Source organism: Osmerus eperlanus, chromosome 3 (assembly GCF_963692335.1).
Source record: "Osmerus eperlanus chromosome 3, fOsmEpe2.1, whole genome shotgun sequence".
Taxonomy (NCBI): Eukaryota; Metazoa; Chordata; class Actinopteri; order Osmeriformes; family Osmeridae; genus Osmerus; species Osmerus eperlanus.
In genome coordinates this window covers 22549602-22563518 of record NC_085020.1, presented here as the reverse complement: position 1 = coordinate 22563518, position 13917 = coordinate 22549602, and the positions used below count along the sequence as shown (strand labels likewise).

Below are 13917 nucleotides of genomic sequence, written 5' to 3'. Positions count from 1 at the left end.
CCACACAGGGATAGCGCACTTTGCGTTGTTACTGTTGTTACTTAATGATCGCTACCAGTAAGCTTTTCATGAAAGCGATTTTCCACTAAATAAATGTCAAGCTTATTTACGTTTTTGGGGCATATTTTCAGTTAGAAGATGGTACTGTTTGAATCGCGATTCAATCTTCTACTGCCGGTAACGTCGTAGAATAATCTTCAGAGGGGGTTCTTTATTCATGAATGAATGCAATATGAGTAGGCTAAATGCATGAAAATATCAGGAGAAGGGAAAAACTTAAAAGGACGTTTACGTCATAGAGATTAGGTCAATTTTTACACCGGTCTGCCAAATGTATTCGTTTTGATTCAACGATGAGGATGCCTTTTGCAGGGGAAATGAGAAGATCTATTTCATTCTACACTTCACTCGTATTTTCAGTTGTAAATGAGCAGCAAAAAAAAATGCTTTTAAATCTATGTAATCTTTATAAATAATAAGTATGCATTTTTATATAAAATATACAGAAATATCAGTTTTAAAAATGTCATTCAAAAACGGACCCCTGTGCAACCGACACAAGCAAGCACACCCTACAATTTCCCCATAAATTGTACCCTCTCTAGTTTTATATGACTTTGCATATTTTAGGAAACAGTAATGTCACCTTAGTTAACTCCGTTGGCCTGCCCTTGGGATAACTGCATTTTAGGAATCATTTGCAAGAAGAATGTGCAAAGCCTCTTGGACGGAAAAACCTATTTGTATCGTTATTCACATTTGATCAGCTCCATGGATTCCATTCCAGAAATGGCAAGTGCAGGGAGATGGTAGAATTTAGCTCTATGAAGATGAACTAAAACCAGACAATAAGGTCTCAGAGAACCTTCACAAGGCTTATAAGGAACAATAAACCCTATTAAAACCAGCCATCCCTGTCTATATTATACAACCTGTCATGATTATAAATACTTATTGAGGGGTCAGAATGATGTTACATTCTAGTAAGTATATGTTCTTTTAGAGCCTCTGTTGTTATCCAATTATAAGAGTTTGTTTTTCAAGCTGTAGCAAAATCTGAGATATCACCAGTGTCGTGAGGATTGGATTTAGGATGTGCTCATTACCTCAGTTGTGCTTTGTGTCAATTCCAAACAAATATTTGTTTATATGTCAGATGAAGTATATCATCAACAGTGTAATGTAATTATAGAGTCGGGTACATGGAGTGCAGTACTTGCAGCATCATTATGTGAAGGACGACCAGTGACTGTAGGCACTGCTAATGATGAAAAAGTTCCCTTTTCATTTCTCCTCTTCTGCAACAGTTTCCTGCAATCAAGTGTCACAAGGAGGGACTGGGGGGGGGGGGAGGGGGCCTCGCCCTGCTGTCAGGCCAACGCTGCACAACATTACCATTCTGTACATACGCACAGTGAACCCACGCTACAATGTGCGTATCAAACTCTCCCTTGGTTGGAGACACTTAAGGGCAAGCAGAAGGGGACAGAGGCTGGGGTCTGTCAGCCAGACCCACACAGCGCTAGGTGCGTGAGGCTGGGGGCTGTCAGCCAGATCCACACAGCGCTAGGTGCGTGAGGCTGGGGGCTGTCAGCCAGATCCACACAGCGCTAGGTGCGTGAGGCTGGGGGCTGTCAGCCAGATCCACACAGCGCTAGGTGCGTGAGGCTGGGGGCTGTCAGCCAGACCCACACAGCGCTAGGTGCGTGAGGCTGGGGTCTGTCAGCCAGACCCACACAGCGCTAGGTGCGTGAGGCTGGGGGCTGTCAGCCAGACCCACACAGCGCTAGGTGCGTGAGGCTGGGGGGAGGGAGGGAGGCGGGGAGGGAGGGGGAGAGGGGGGAGGAGGCAAGCGCTGGGTGCTGGGCAGCAGCTGTCCTGGAGATGAGGGGGGGTGGGTGGGTGGGGGTGGAGGAGAGGGGGCGTGGGTGGCTGGGGGTGGAGATGAGGGTGGTGGGTGGGTGGGGGTGGAGATGAGGGGGGGTGGGGTGGGTGGGGTTGGAGGAGAAGAGGAGGGGATCCTCCTTCCAGGGCCATGGAGGCAGGATCTCTGACTGTGCTCCTCCCCTGGTGTGAGTCATTACTCCTCTGGTACCACCCGCCGTCTCCCTCGGCAACCTAGGAGATGACTCTCATTGTTTCAGACGCAGCTAATGATTTATTTACAGCCTCGGCTGTGCCCAGGCTTAAAATTAGCAACAACAGCTTTCCCACCAAGTGGGTCTAGATAGGATCTCTCCTAGAAGGCTGCGTGTTCTGCCTGGTGGAGAGCTGAATAAGTCATGCTTAGGAGGGAGGTTGATAGCTTTAGTTACTGGTTCTACTTTGCAGTAGCATCAATCTGCTGCGTATGGTTGTCATGTGCCGGAGGGTTATTTAAGAGGATTATTGATAGTCGGTTGGCTTTTTGACGCCATCTGAAGATTATCCATGCTCTTAGCATCCATTTTAGCATAGTATTGATACTGCAAGTGGAAGGGCCAGATCAGGCTGTTGAGCAGTGAGCAGATAGGACCTCTGTGGGGGGGAAGGGCAGGAACCCAGATCCCATTTTATCCTCTTCAGAAATCATGATGAAATAAAGAAATAACAAATATGTAATCATTTTCCAACCGAGGATTCTGAGTTGAGGTTAAATACGATTGGTCATACATTTCTATACTAGATGGTATTGTGTTTTATAAGTTGTTAAAAATGTTCAAGGTTGCATAAGTGCTGACTGCGGTGATCAGACCATAATGGACACCCTGCCAGATGTCTCCTGCCTCTTCCCTATCCCTCAGGTCAACATATGGTGTTGCCAAGGCATTCACAGGACTGATCCCATCTCCTGCCTCACGAATGTTGTTCGCGTTTCTGAACATGAAATCGTTACCAAGTTGAGTACATATAAGTAGACGTGAAACCAGACAATCTCGTCCCCGTGTCAGACTAATTTACTGAAAGGGTTTTTTGCAAGCAAGGGAGGCATTCAGTTGAGTGCCAAGGTTTGAAACTGTTAATAACGCTATCTCACAATGGACATTGCCTGTGAGGCCTTTATATTTTGTGTATGGAATAGTGCTGTGACAAGGATGCCAATTTTTACGAGCTTGTTTGTCTTTTCAAACTTTGTGTAATCAATCAAAAGTTTTAATTTAGCTCAATGTGTCTTTACTCCTTTAATTGCCCAATAGATTTTCCGATGTTGTTTGGCTCTCTGTAAAACCAGCTCACAATTTAAATCAAGCCCCAGGCGTGAAATATGTAAATGACTATGTTTCCTTAATGTTTTAGAGGGTGCAAGATAAGTAGGCATTGTTGTTATTTTAAATAGGGATAGCGATCATTTGATTTATGAATTCATGTGTGTTTCTCGTCTGGGAGGAACAGACATGTAGGCAGGATAATCACACTGTCTAACGGGCTATAGTGGTACTGACCTTAAAACGGTCAACTGTGGAATAGTGAGTTTGATTCAATTTCAGAGTGTCTAATATAATTTGCTCAGGGTACTGGAGAAGATTTTTACCTCATGAAGGTTATGGTGCTTAAAGTACATGGAGAATCTCAGAGGAAATTTCCAACATCTCCTAGATATTCATGGATGACTACATTATAGTGAACATCACTCAGTCAAATATCAGAAAGGGCTGAATCCTTCTGCATCCCCAGGGGATCTCTTTCTCAAAGGGTGTTCCATCTTCGCCACATTTCAAAAATTCCAATTACAGCTCCAAAGCAGCAGATCCACTCTCAGTGGTCTGACGCCCCAAACCCGTTGATCTCCCCAGAAACAGTCCTGCAGATCTCACACCCTCCGTTTAGGGCAGAGCATTAATTGGCATTCAGTGATGAAACAGAGAGTAATAAGTTATACCGATAAGTTTTGGTGATTGGGTTTTTTATATCTCTTGCAGGGGGGCCTGCCATAATAGGGCTGCTTAGATTAATGACCTACCCGCCCACAAATGGGGTTAGTGTCTCCCACAGTAGAACCTCTGTCCTGTCTCTATATACTTGTGCCACTCTCTGTCCTGTCTCTATATACGTGTGCCACTCTCTGTCCTGTCTCTATATACGTGTGCCACTCTCTGTCCTGTCTCTATATACGTGTGCCACTCTCTGTCCTGTCTCTATATACGTGTGCCACTCTCTGTCCTGTCTCTATATATGTGTGCTACTCTCTCTGCAGCTGGTGAACTGAAGTGTCTGTGAGACAGAGACAGAAAGCAGATTGAAAACGTACCACACGCTGCGCTTCCGCTTGTCGACTTCCATATCGTTTTTATCTCATCTCCTCTCCGCATGGCTGTCTCTCCGGGTTTTTCTGCTAGTTATGTCTCAATTATAAGTTACAGTAGAAAAACAACGACACAACAACAACAACGAAAACACATTGTGATTGTTGTCCTCGTTGTTTACACTACGCATTCTGAGAATAGCAGCTTATCAGACTCCAGTGTAACCTTTAGGAAAGCTTGTATGTGTCCCTGAGCACATGGGGACTTGTTTTATGTCTGTTTCCACTATAAAGGAATAGAGGAGCAGTGCCACAATATAATGAAATAGGGGATAAAGACGTAAACATATATTTTAAAATTCAGCTGGTAGATGCTGTACAGCAGCTCTTGCAGACAGATCAGTGTTCCTTGTTCACAAACACAGGTGGTTTGACACAATTCTTTTGCGTTTACAATGACACCTTGACTATAACGACACTTTTGGTACTCACTTAAGGCAAAGAAGAAACTTTTATTGTCAGTAAAAAAAAGAAAGGAATATTGAACAAAAGAAAATGTCAAAGTAGGTTGGTGTTTCTCTGATAATGTGTCATTCAGTTCTATTTGTATCTTTGTTTGACATGTTCTTTGGATACCATAGATGTCATTTCATAGTTCTTTTGAGGTACAGCTCTGCAAAATATCTAGAAAAATACACACTCACAGAGGACAAAGAAAAGAACTCTGAACACAAAATATAAATATCCAAAACGGTGTGAATGGGTTGGTATTGTACCAGATGTTATCAGAACACAATGTGAAAGGTCTGTCCATAGATCAGTAAAGGGCTGAAACTCAAGTGATTTTTGTGAGTGTACAGAGCTGTGTGCTATTGCCCTCTCACCAACCAAACCTTGTGCCCCGTGTACACCCTAAACCTATACCCAGACACACAGAGGAACACTTATTCTATGTTGCGTTTTGATGAATGGTTGTCTTTGTGTTATGGTCCCGATATAAGTTTGTCCCCAGTCTTACAATAAATCATGATAAATTGGATGTCCTCAGGTTGCTTGGAATGATTATGTAACTATTGTGTCAGGATCCCCAGTGTGTCGAACAGGATGCCTGTCTACATGTGCAGGGACAGGAAGTTCAAGGAGTCCGTATCAAACTTTCTGGGTGACCTAAAAGTTACAGTTTCATGAGTTCTCTGTTCTAGGAGGAGAGACGGTATGAGTGTCGATCTAAACTGAGGACAGATTCTGTCGGCTGCGCCTCCATTCGTCATGTCCCTTCTGTCAGTCAACGGATCTGGTGTGGTTACATCCTGTAGCGGACGGCGTGATTGGCTCTCCTCGTGACATCCAGTATTATGGAGATGGATTGGAGTAATTGCCCAGCAAAGGTCTGGCTCTCTGCCCAGCAGCAGTGCTCTGGAGCTGCAGTCATCTGAGCACAGTCAAACAAGCCCACCTTCCATGCACTCATCCACGTACTCATCCATGCACTCATCCATACACAGCATCCAGATACACGCTGTATGTTCAAACAAACCTGGAGATTTTCCACACCATGTGCAGTACAAGCAGGTTGACTTGTTAGGTGATTGTCATTACATTTAGTCATTTAGCAGACGCTCTTATCCAGAGCGACTTACAGTAAGTACAGGTACATTCCCCCCGAGGCAAGTAAGGTGAAGTGCCTTACCCAAGGACACAACATCATTTGGCACGGCCGGGAATCGAACGGGCAACCTTCTGATTACTAGCCCGATTCCCTAACCGCTCAGCCACCTGACCCCCATTTCTAGCACTCTTCCTGCAGATCCAAAAGCATCTCTGATGACTCAGTGTTGATCGACTGAAATGTCTGGTGTTCCTGTTCCTGGGAGGCCAAACGATGCCATCATCGATAGGAGTCAATAGGGTACTCAAGCTCAACATGAGCAATGTTTTTCTGCCACTTGTGCTTGATCAGCTTCAGACAGTGAAGAGGCGTTGGTACGTGCTGCGTTGTCAAGTGCTGTGGACGTGGAACACATAATTACACTGTTGGACTGTTAAAGGCGGTTTATTACGGCCCTCTCAGCCAACGTGAAGGAAGCCGGTCTCTCTCTCCTGCACATGCTCTCTCTCTCTATGTCTCTCTCTCAGCCTAATGCCCCTCCCTACCCCCTTTCAAGTCTGACTCCCGCCTGTTTCCATGGCGACAAAAAGTTCCTGTCTCTCACTCAAGTTGTATAGAAAGGAAGAAAAAAAAGCGTTTTAAACGCAAACGTTATAAATGTTGTTGTTGTCGAAACCCTCTCGACTTGACTAATATTGTGCAAACACCATCTGTCATTTGAGAGTCATGGATGGTGTGAACAGGATGGCAGTTGTCATGACTACGTTTACACCACCAAGGCCTTTCCCTTTGACCGGGGTGTTAAGCAGGGATGGACTCTAAATGCCGTGCATATTTCAGCTGAAAATGCATTTGTCTTTTCTGCGGTCTGGAAGTGTATCTCAGCAACGTCTTAAGCAGGCAAATTTCCAGAGCAGTAGGAGCTCATTAAGGGAACAATAAACTTACTGTTCCAAGAAATTGAGAAATAAGGTGCCATTTTCTGTCCCTGACAATAGGTTTGGGGACACATTTTGCGCAAGAATTTTGCTGGGGTTTAATGTAGCTGGGGATTCATCCGACCAAGCCTTAAAAATGCTAGGTTATAAAGGAGTAGTTTATATTTTATGAATTGTAGAGTAAATGTGCTGTCACATAATAAAGATTAGCCAGGTTTTACCTAATAACATTTGTGCTTATGTCATGAGAGGACTGGAAGGAAAGGTAAAAAAAAAAAACGCATAGAGATTTTTGATCTGGCTGGTTGATGGAACTTGATCTTTTGCATTTATGTGTGCATACATGAGTATGAATGATGTGAAAATATCATTTCATTTTCATTATCCCACTAATCAACAACATTATCCCCTCTCTCTCTCACTGGTCATCATACCTGTGTTCAGGTATTCAGGAGCACACGGTTCTGTCTGTCTACACATTCCATGGTATTCTCCACTATGAAGAAAAGGTGATTTGCAACATTTTAGGTAGTCTTCTATTTATTAGGTTTTGACACAAACATTTCACCAGATCACTGGAACAGGTATCTCTCGTCGCAGTCATGATTGCATGCTGATTCAGTAGAGGACAGAATGGGCAATCGGTAGCACAAGAGATTCTTACATAACCCCGGAATACAGCGTGGGAGAGTTCTTCCACCTGAGATAGACTTCCTCCACCGAGAAATAAGACCTTGATGACACATTGAGACACCGACTTAAGACCGATGATTCGCCCCCTGGAAGTTTTATCCCCCAAAAAATCACCACTAAAGAAAAAATTGACGATTGGAATCAGACATTTACACCGTTCCGAAAAGAGCCGGATACATTTTTCATGAGCAGGTGGCAGAGAGGTGGAAGTCATGAGAAATGGAGGAGGAGTAACGACAGTGTGGTGATGGATCAGGGAGAAACACGTAGAGTTGCATCCCCCACACAGCAACGGCAGGCCTTACAGTGTAATGGATCTGTCTTATACCACAAGGCATCTTTCTATGACACGTGTGTGATTCCGCATTGAATCCAGTCTAATTGGTTGGTTGTGTCATTATGCAGATTTACAGGACAATACCTCAAGGCACGCTTCGACAGGAGAGCACATGTGCAATGCTGCCAGTCTAATGGCTTTATTGGCTTATTATACAGAATGAATTGTTGATGTTAGTATGCCAGTTCTTGGACTGTGGAAAATCTAGCAATATTCCTCCTGTTGCTGCAGTCATGGAGACTGAGACAGATTTTTATCAAAGATTAAGTCCAGTTAATATGTCTGGTGGTGTTGCCTTGGAAAGTGATAGTGTGTTTTCTGAAATCTTATCAGAGCACAGCATTTTCCCCAAAACACCCAAGTGTGGATTACCTGATGAGAGGGACTCTTGGCTGTTCCACCATCTAAAAAAAACAGTATGTCATTTCAAAACGTTGTTCAGGTATAGAACATTGGGCGTTGCTGTCACCAGATCATTGTCTGAGTGGGTATGAAAAAATAATTGAAAAAGGAATTACAAGGGTACGAGCAAGTTAGTGAAGGACAAAAACCTCTCATATACCCCAGACCACCTGCTCCAACACAGCTTCAGTAGGAGACCTAGCCCCTTGCCTCGGCCCTCTGCTTCATGGCCCTGGGTGGCCCAGATATATTGAAAAGTGGATGGGGAACATTTATGTGGGGCTCAGTAATGACACTGTGACACCAGTGCATTTTTCTTCCACGTAGATGGGGCCATTTCCACCATAGTCAGTGCTGGAGCTTATCACTGGAAGGTGGCCCCCCTCAGTGCCGCATCACTCTATCAACGAGAGCACTGACCATTTCTACTGTCCTTGTCTGTAATGGTACATTAGTCCAGCTAGTTCCACTAGTGGACTTATAGAGTACATCAATTTCTCGGAGATGACTGTTGGAGATTGCACACAGACTTTTTCAAACATACTGTGGCAAACCTACATCATTCTCTGTACTGTTGTATGCCATGATTTGCTGCGACTGCATCGGCACTAAGGAGTTCCAGTCTGGACTTGGGTAGGTTTGCTTGTGGGTGTGAAGTCAAGGCATCACAGAAGTGTGTATTCTTATGAGTTTGGACGGTGTGCCTGTTTAAATAACAGTCATTGTAAAATGTCATGTGACCGAGAAAAATGCATGTCCAGGTCAATGGTTTCCATTTGGCTCACTGCTTTGTTTGTGATTTCATATCCCAATATTTCATGGGTGACTTTGTCTCTTCTTAAATATAACCTCCTGCTATCGATTGTATAACAAAACAGACCATTGTGGCACTGACATTAAGTATGCAATGGGATAATTTTTAAAGACTAAAGTCCATTCGGTTAATAAGATTGAAATTGGAAGTATGAGCAGAGGAGTCGTATAAGTGTTTACTACATTTGGTCCATCATAACAGTTTCATAAAACAGAGAAGCTTGTTTACTGTGGCTGGCCTGTTCCAGCCGCTGATCTGGAGAGCAAAAAAAAAAACATTTTCGTGCTCCCCTTTGGCTCTTCTTATAGTATGTTTACTATAAGAAGAAATATAATATTATATAAGAAATATAATAAATACTGAATATTGTAGGTCAGCGCTCTTACACCTAACACATGGATGTTTCGAGTACAAGAATTTTAAATCAGTTACAACTAACCAACAAGAGCAACAAGTCTCTCAATAAGAGTCATTGTGATCCTGGAGGAAACTAACATCAGGCCCAGCAAATCATTCCTAAGTACCGTTGTACTCCCGAAACAGGTGCTCATGTCAATGATGATATAGTAAATACTGAAACCATTTCTGTCTGACAATCTGAGGTAAGAAAATGTGAAGCTGTTTCGTTAGTGTTGGTTCTTCAGGAGAAAAGGGGATTATTCTTAGATGTACATTTTAAACACAAATTAAAATTAAATGTCATAGTATAGTAATACATTCTAATGTTTCTAAAGTGAACTACAACACATTTGAAACTTTTTTGGACAGTCTCTTTCTGCAGCTGTCACTTGCAGCTGGCAACTTTTTATTCAAATGTAATGATAAGCACCACTGGGATTAAATAATCTCTCAAAGATATAGCTCTTTTCGAAAGCTGTTGGTTGGTGGATATCATCTAGTCTAGAAACACATGACAGACTGGATATCATCTAGTCTAGAAACACATGGCAGACTGGATATCATCCAGTCTAGAAACACATGGCAGACTGGATATCATCTAGTCTAGAAACACATGACAGACTGGATATCATCTAGTCTAGAAACACATGGCAGACTCGATATCATCTAGTCTAGAAACACATGGCAGACTGGATATCATCTAGTCTAGAAACACATGGCAGACTGGATATCATCTAGTCTAGAAACACATGGCAGACTGGATATCATCTAGAAACACATGACAGACTGGATATCATATAGAAACACATGACAGACTGGATATCATGTAGTCTAGAAACACATGACAGACTGGATATCATCTAGTCTAGAAACACATGACAGACTGGATATCATCTAGTCTAGAAACACATGACAGACTGGATATCATCTAGTCTAAAAACACATGGCAGACTGGATATCATCCAGTCTAGAAACACATGGCAGACTGGATATCATCTAGTCTAGAAACACATGACAGACTGGATATCATCTAGTCTAGAAACACATGGCAGACTCGATATCATCTAGTCTAGAAACACATGGCAGACTGGATATCATCTAGTCTAGAAACACATGGCAGACTGGATATCATCTAGTCTAGAAACACATGGCAGACTGGATATCATCTAGAAACACATGACAGACTGGATATCATATAGAAACACATGACAGACTGGATATCATGTAGTCTAGAAACACATGACAGACTGGATATCATCTAGTCTAGAAACACATGACAGACTGGATATCATCTAGTCTAGAAACACATGACAGACTGGATATCATCTGGTCTAGAAACACATGGCAGACTGGATATCATCTGGTCTAAAAACACATGGCAGACTGGATATCATCCAGTCTAGAAACACATGGCAGACTGGATATCATCTGGTCTAAAAACACATGGCAGACTGGATATCATCCAGTCTAGAAACACATGGCAGACTGGATATCATCTAGTTTAGAAACACATGACAGACTGGATATCATCTAGTCTAGAAACACATGGCAGACTCGATATCATCTAGTCTAGAAACACATGGCAGACTGGATATCATCTAGTCTAGAAACACATGGCAGACTGGATATCATCTAGTCTAGAAACACATGGCAGACTGGATATCATCTAGAAACACATGACAGACTGGATATCATATAGAAACACATGACAGACTGGATATCATGTAGTCTAGAAACACATGACAGACTGGATATCATCTAGTCTAGAAACACATGACAGACTGGATATCATCTAGTCTAGAAACACATGACAGACTGGATATCATCTGGTCTAGAAACACGGCAGACTGGTGAACATTTGCTGAATTGTGTTTTTGAGGATCGATAATGTACAACTTTTTGAGATGTTATTCAAGGCCTTCCATTCTTCCATTGGGCAGATGGATGTTCTCTCTGGTCCTGAGGTGTGTATCCAGGTTTGGTGTTAATAAATCACTTTTCTCTCTTTGCAGATGTAAATGGAGAAGTTGAAGTTCCAAGAGGAAGATTTGGAGATCTTTGCAGTTTCAAATCGGTTTCGCATTAAAAGGCAAAGAACAGAACAACATTGGTTCTCGCTAAAGCGATCCATTACTGTCAATTAATGTCAAACTGCACGTTGGAGCAGCATAATGCTGCCCTGCTGGGAGAAACACTGCTAATGGAAAGTAAGCTGTTAAAGATTCAATGCATTAAAAACACAGCCTAATGCAGTAGAATGCCTTCAAAAGTCTCGTGCTTGTACCTGTTGACAGTCGTTTGCTGGGCAAGCGCTCTCTGGTACCTGAGTATATCCCGGCCGACATCGTCCTATGTTGGTCAGCTGTCTGTGCCGATACGGAAGGCCGCGAAGCCCCTCAAGAACACCACCTTCAGCAACATCCGCACACGGCCCCTCAATCCGCACGGCTTCGAGTTTGTCATCAACGAGCCCAAGAAATGTGAGACCAACACCCCCTTCCTGGTCATCCTCATCAGCACCACCCACAAGGAGTTTGACGCCCGGCAGGCCATCCGGGAGACGTGGGGGGACGAGAGCACGTTCAGCGCCGTGCGCATCCTCACCCTCTTCCTCCTGGGCCGCAACACCGACCCGGTCCTCAACCAGATGGTGGAGCAGGAGAGCCAGATCTTCCACGACGTCGTGGTGGAGGACTTCATCGACTCCTACCACAACCTGACCCTCAAGACCCTGATGGGCATGCGCTGGGTGGCCACCTTCTGCCCCAAGGCCCAGTACGTCCTGAAGACGGACAGCGACATCTTCGTCAACATGGATAACCTGATCTTCAAGCTGCTGAAGCCCACCACCAAGCCCAGGAGGAGGTACTTCACGGGCTACGTCATCAACGGAGGGCCCATCAGGGACATGCGCAGCAAGTGGTACATGCCCAGAGACCTGTACCCCGAGAGCAAGTACCCCCCGTTCTGCTCGGGGACGGGGTACGTGTTCTCCGCAGACGTGGCTGAGCTCATCTACAAGACCTCCCTGCACACCAGACTGCTCCACCTGGAGGACGTGTACGTGGGGCTGTGCCTGCGGAAGCTGGGGGTCCACCCCTTCCAGAACAGCGGCTTCAACCACTGGAAGATGGCCTACAGCCTGTGCAGGTACCGCAGGGTTGTTACTGTCCACCAGATCTCACCTGAGGAGATGCATCGCATCTGGAACGACATGACCAGCAAGAAACACCTCCGATGCTAGCAGCGTCCGAGGTCCTGGTACACTTGTGTTCTCTCCCTTCCTCCCTCCATTTCTGTTTCTTGTTTGCCTTCTCTGTCAGACTGGTACGCTAGCAGAGCTACAAGGAATTGTAAAACAGCGAGACTTTCAGCCAATCTTAATGAGTCTTTAACAAATAGATACTGCTGTATTTAGGCCCATCGTTTCATAGGGATATGCTGACAGTGAGTTGTTTCCTTGCTGTTCATGTGTGCACGAGGCTTGTAAAGTGCATGTTCTCATTGAGACAAACAATACCATGATGTTGTTACTGGTTATTTTGTAACTTGTGGTCCAGAAGTCGAAATAGAACATCTACACTGTAAAGTTCATTTTAGTGAAGTAACATTTTCAAACAAAACAAATCATTGAGTTCTTTTTCTGCCATTTGTTGGTTTTGGAGAGGCTGCACTATCTGAGGGACCAGGCCTCCCTTATATGGATTTAACGGATTTAAAAACATGCTACAACATAACAATGGAATCTGAAATCTACAGACGTTAAACCATGCGGGCGGTTATTTTAAGTTGTTTTCATTTGAAGAGTAACCTGTTTCCAGGGAGATGCTCTGCGCCTGTATAAGCAAGGTGGTTCACACAGACAGATCTTCAGAATTCGGTTGATTCGAATTCAGAAGATCTTAATGTGAATTTTCCTGGATCTATTTGTCGTTAATGCAACTGTCTCTTTTTTTCTGGAAAGTGACAACCTTAATTATTATATTTCGCTTTTGGGTATAAATTGTTTCAGTCTTGACATTATTTTTCATAGCTTGAAATAATGAATGGTCATCATGCTTCCTGTTTCTTATCAGACTGGCAACTATTCTATGACTGTACGCTGTGACTACAGAGAGCTGTGTCAGTTTATTATGTAACACCACTAAGGATCAACCAATTTAACGATGTTGTGCAAGTGATAATGTACATTGTAACTATTTACATTCCTAAGTGAATGTATCATCATCTGTGTTTTGCATATCAGTACCTTACTGAAGCACTACTAGTGAATTAACAGGAAACTATTATTTTTTCCGAGAGTATGAAAGGCTTTTATAGCCACATTTTCATTTTTCAGTGTATTTTTTATTTTATTCTAGAATTATAAGCTATTGTGACATTTGACTGTGAACGCATTAAGCCCTATCCTGAAAGGGATTGTTGTGATATATATAGTATATATCGTTTTTTTATATTAAAAAAATACATACTTGAATAATTAAACATAATCAATGGCCTTGG

General features: G+C 43.4%; 1 protein-coding gene across 1 annotated transcript in view; it reads left to right on the top strand.

Moving 5' to 3' along the window:
* b3galt1b (UDP-Gal:betaGlcNAc beta 1,3-galactosyltransferase, polypeptide 1b) overlaps positions 1-13873 on the top strand; it is a 42398-nt gene extending 28525 nt beyond the window's left edge. Inside the window, exon 2 of the mRNA XM_062456174.1 lies at positions 11427-13873. Coding sequence (XP_062312158.1) covers positions 11672-12658 — 987 coding nt within the window. The 5' untranslated portion in view covers positions 11427-11671 and the 3' untranslated portion in view covers positions 12659-13873. The remainder of the gene's footprint in view (positions 1-11426) is intronic.
* The last annotated feature ends 44 nt before the right edge of the window (positions 13874-13917 follow it).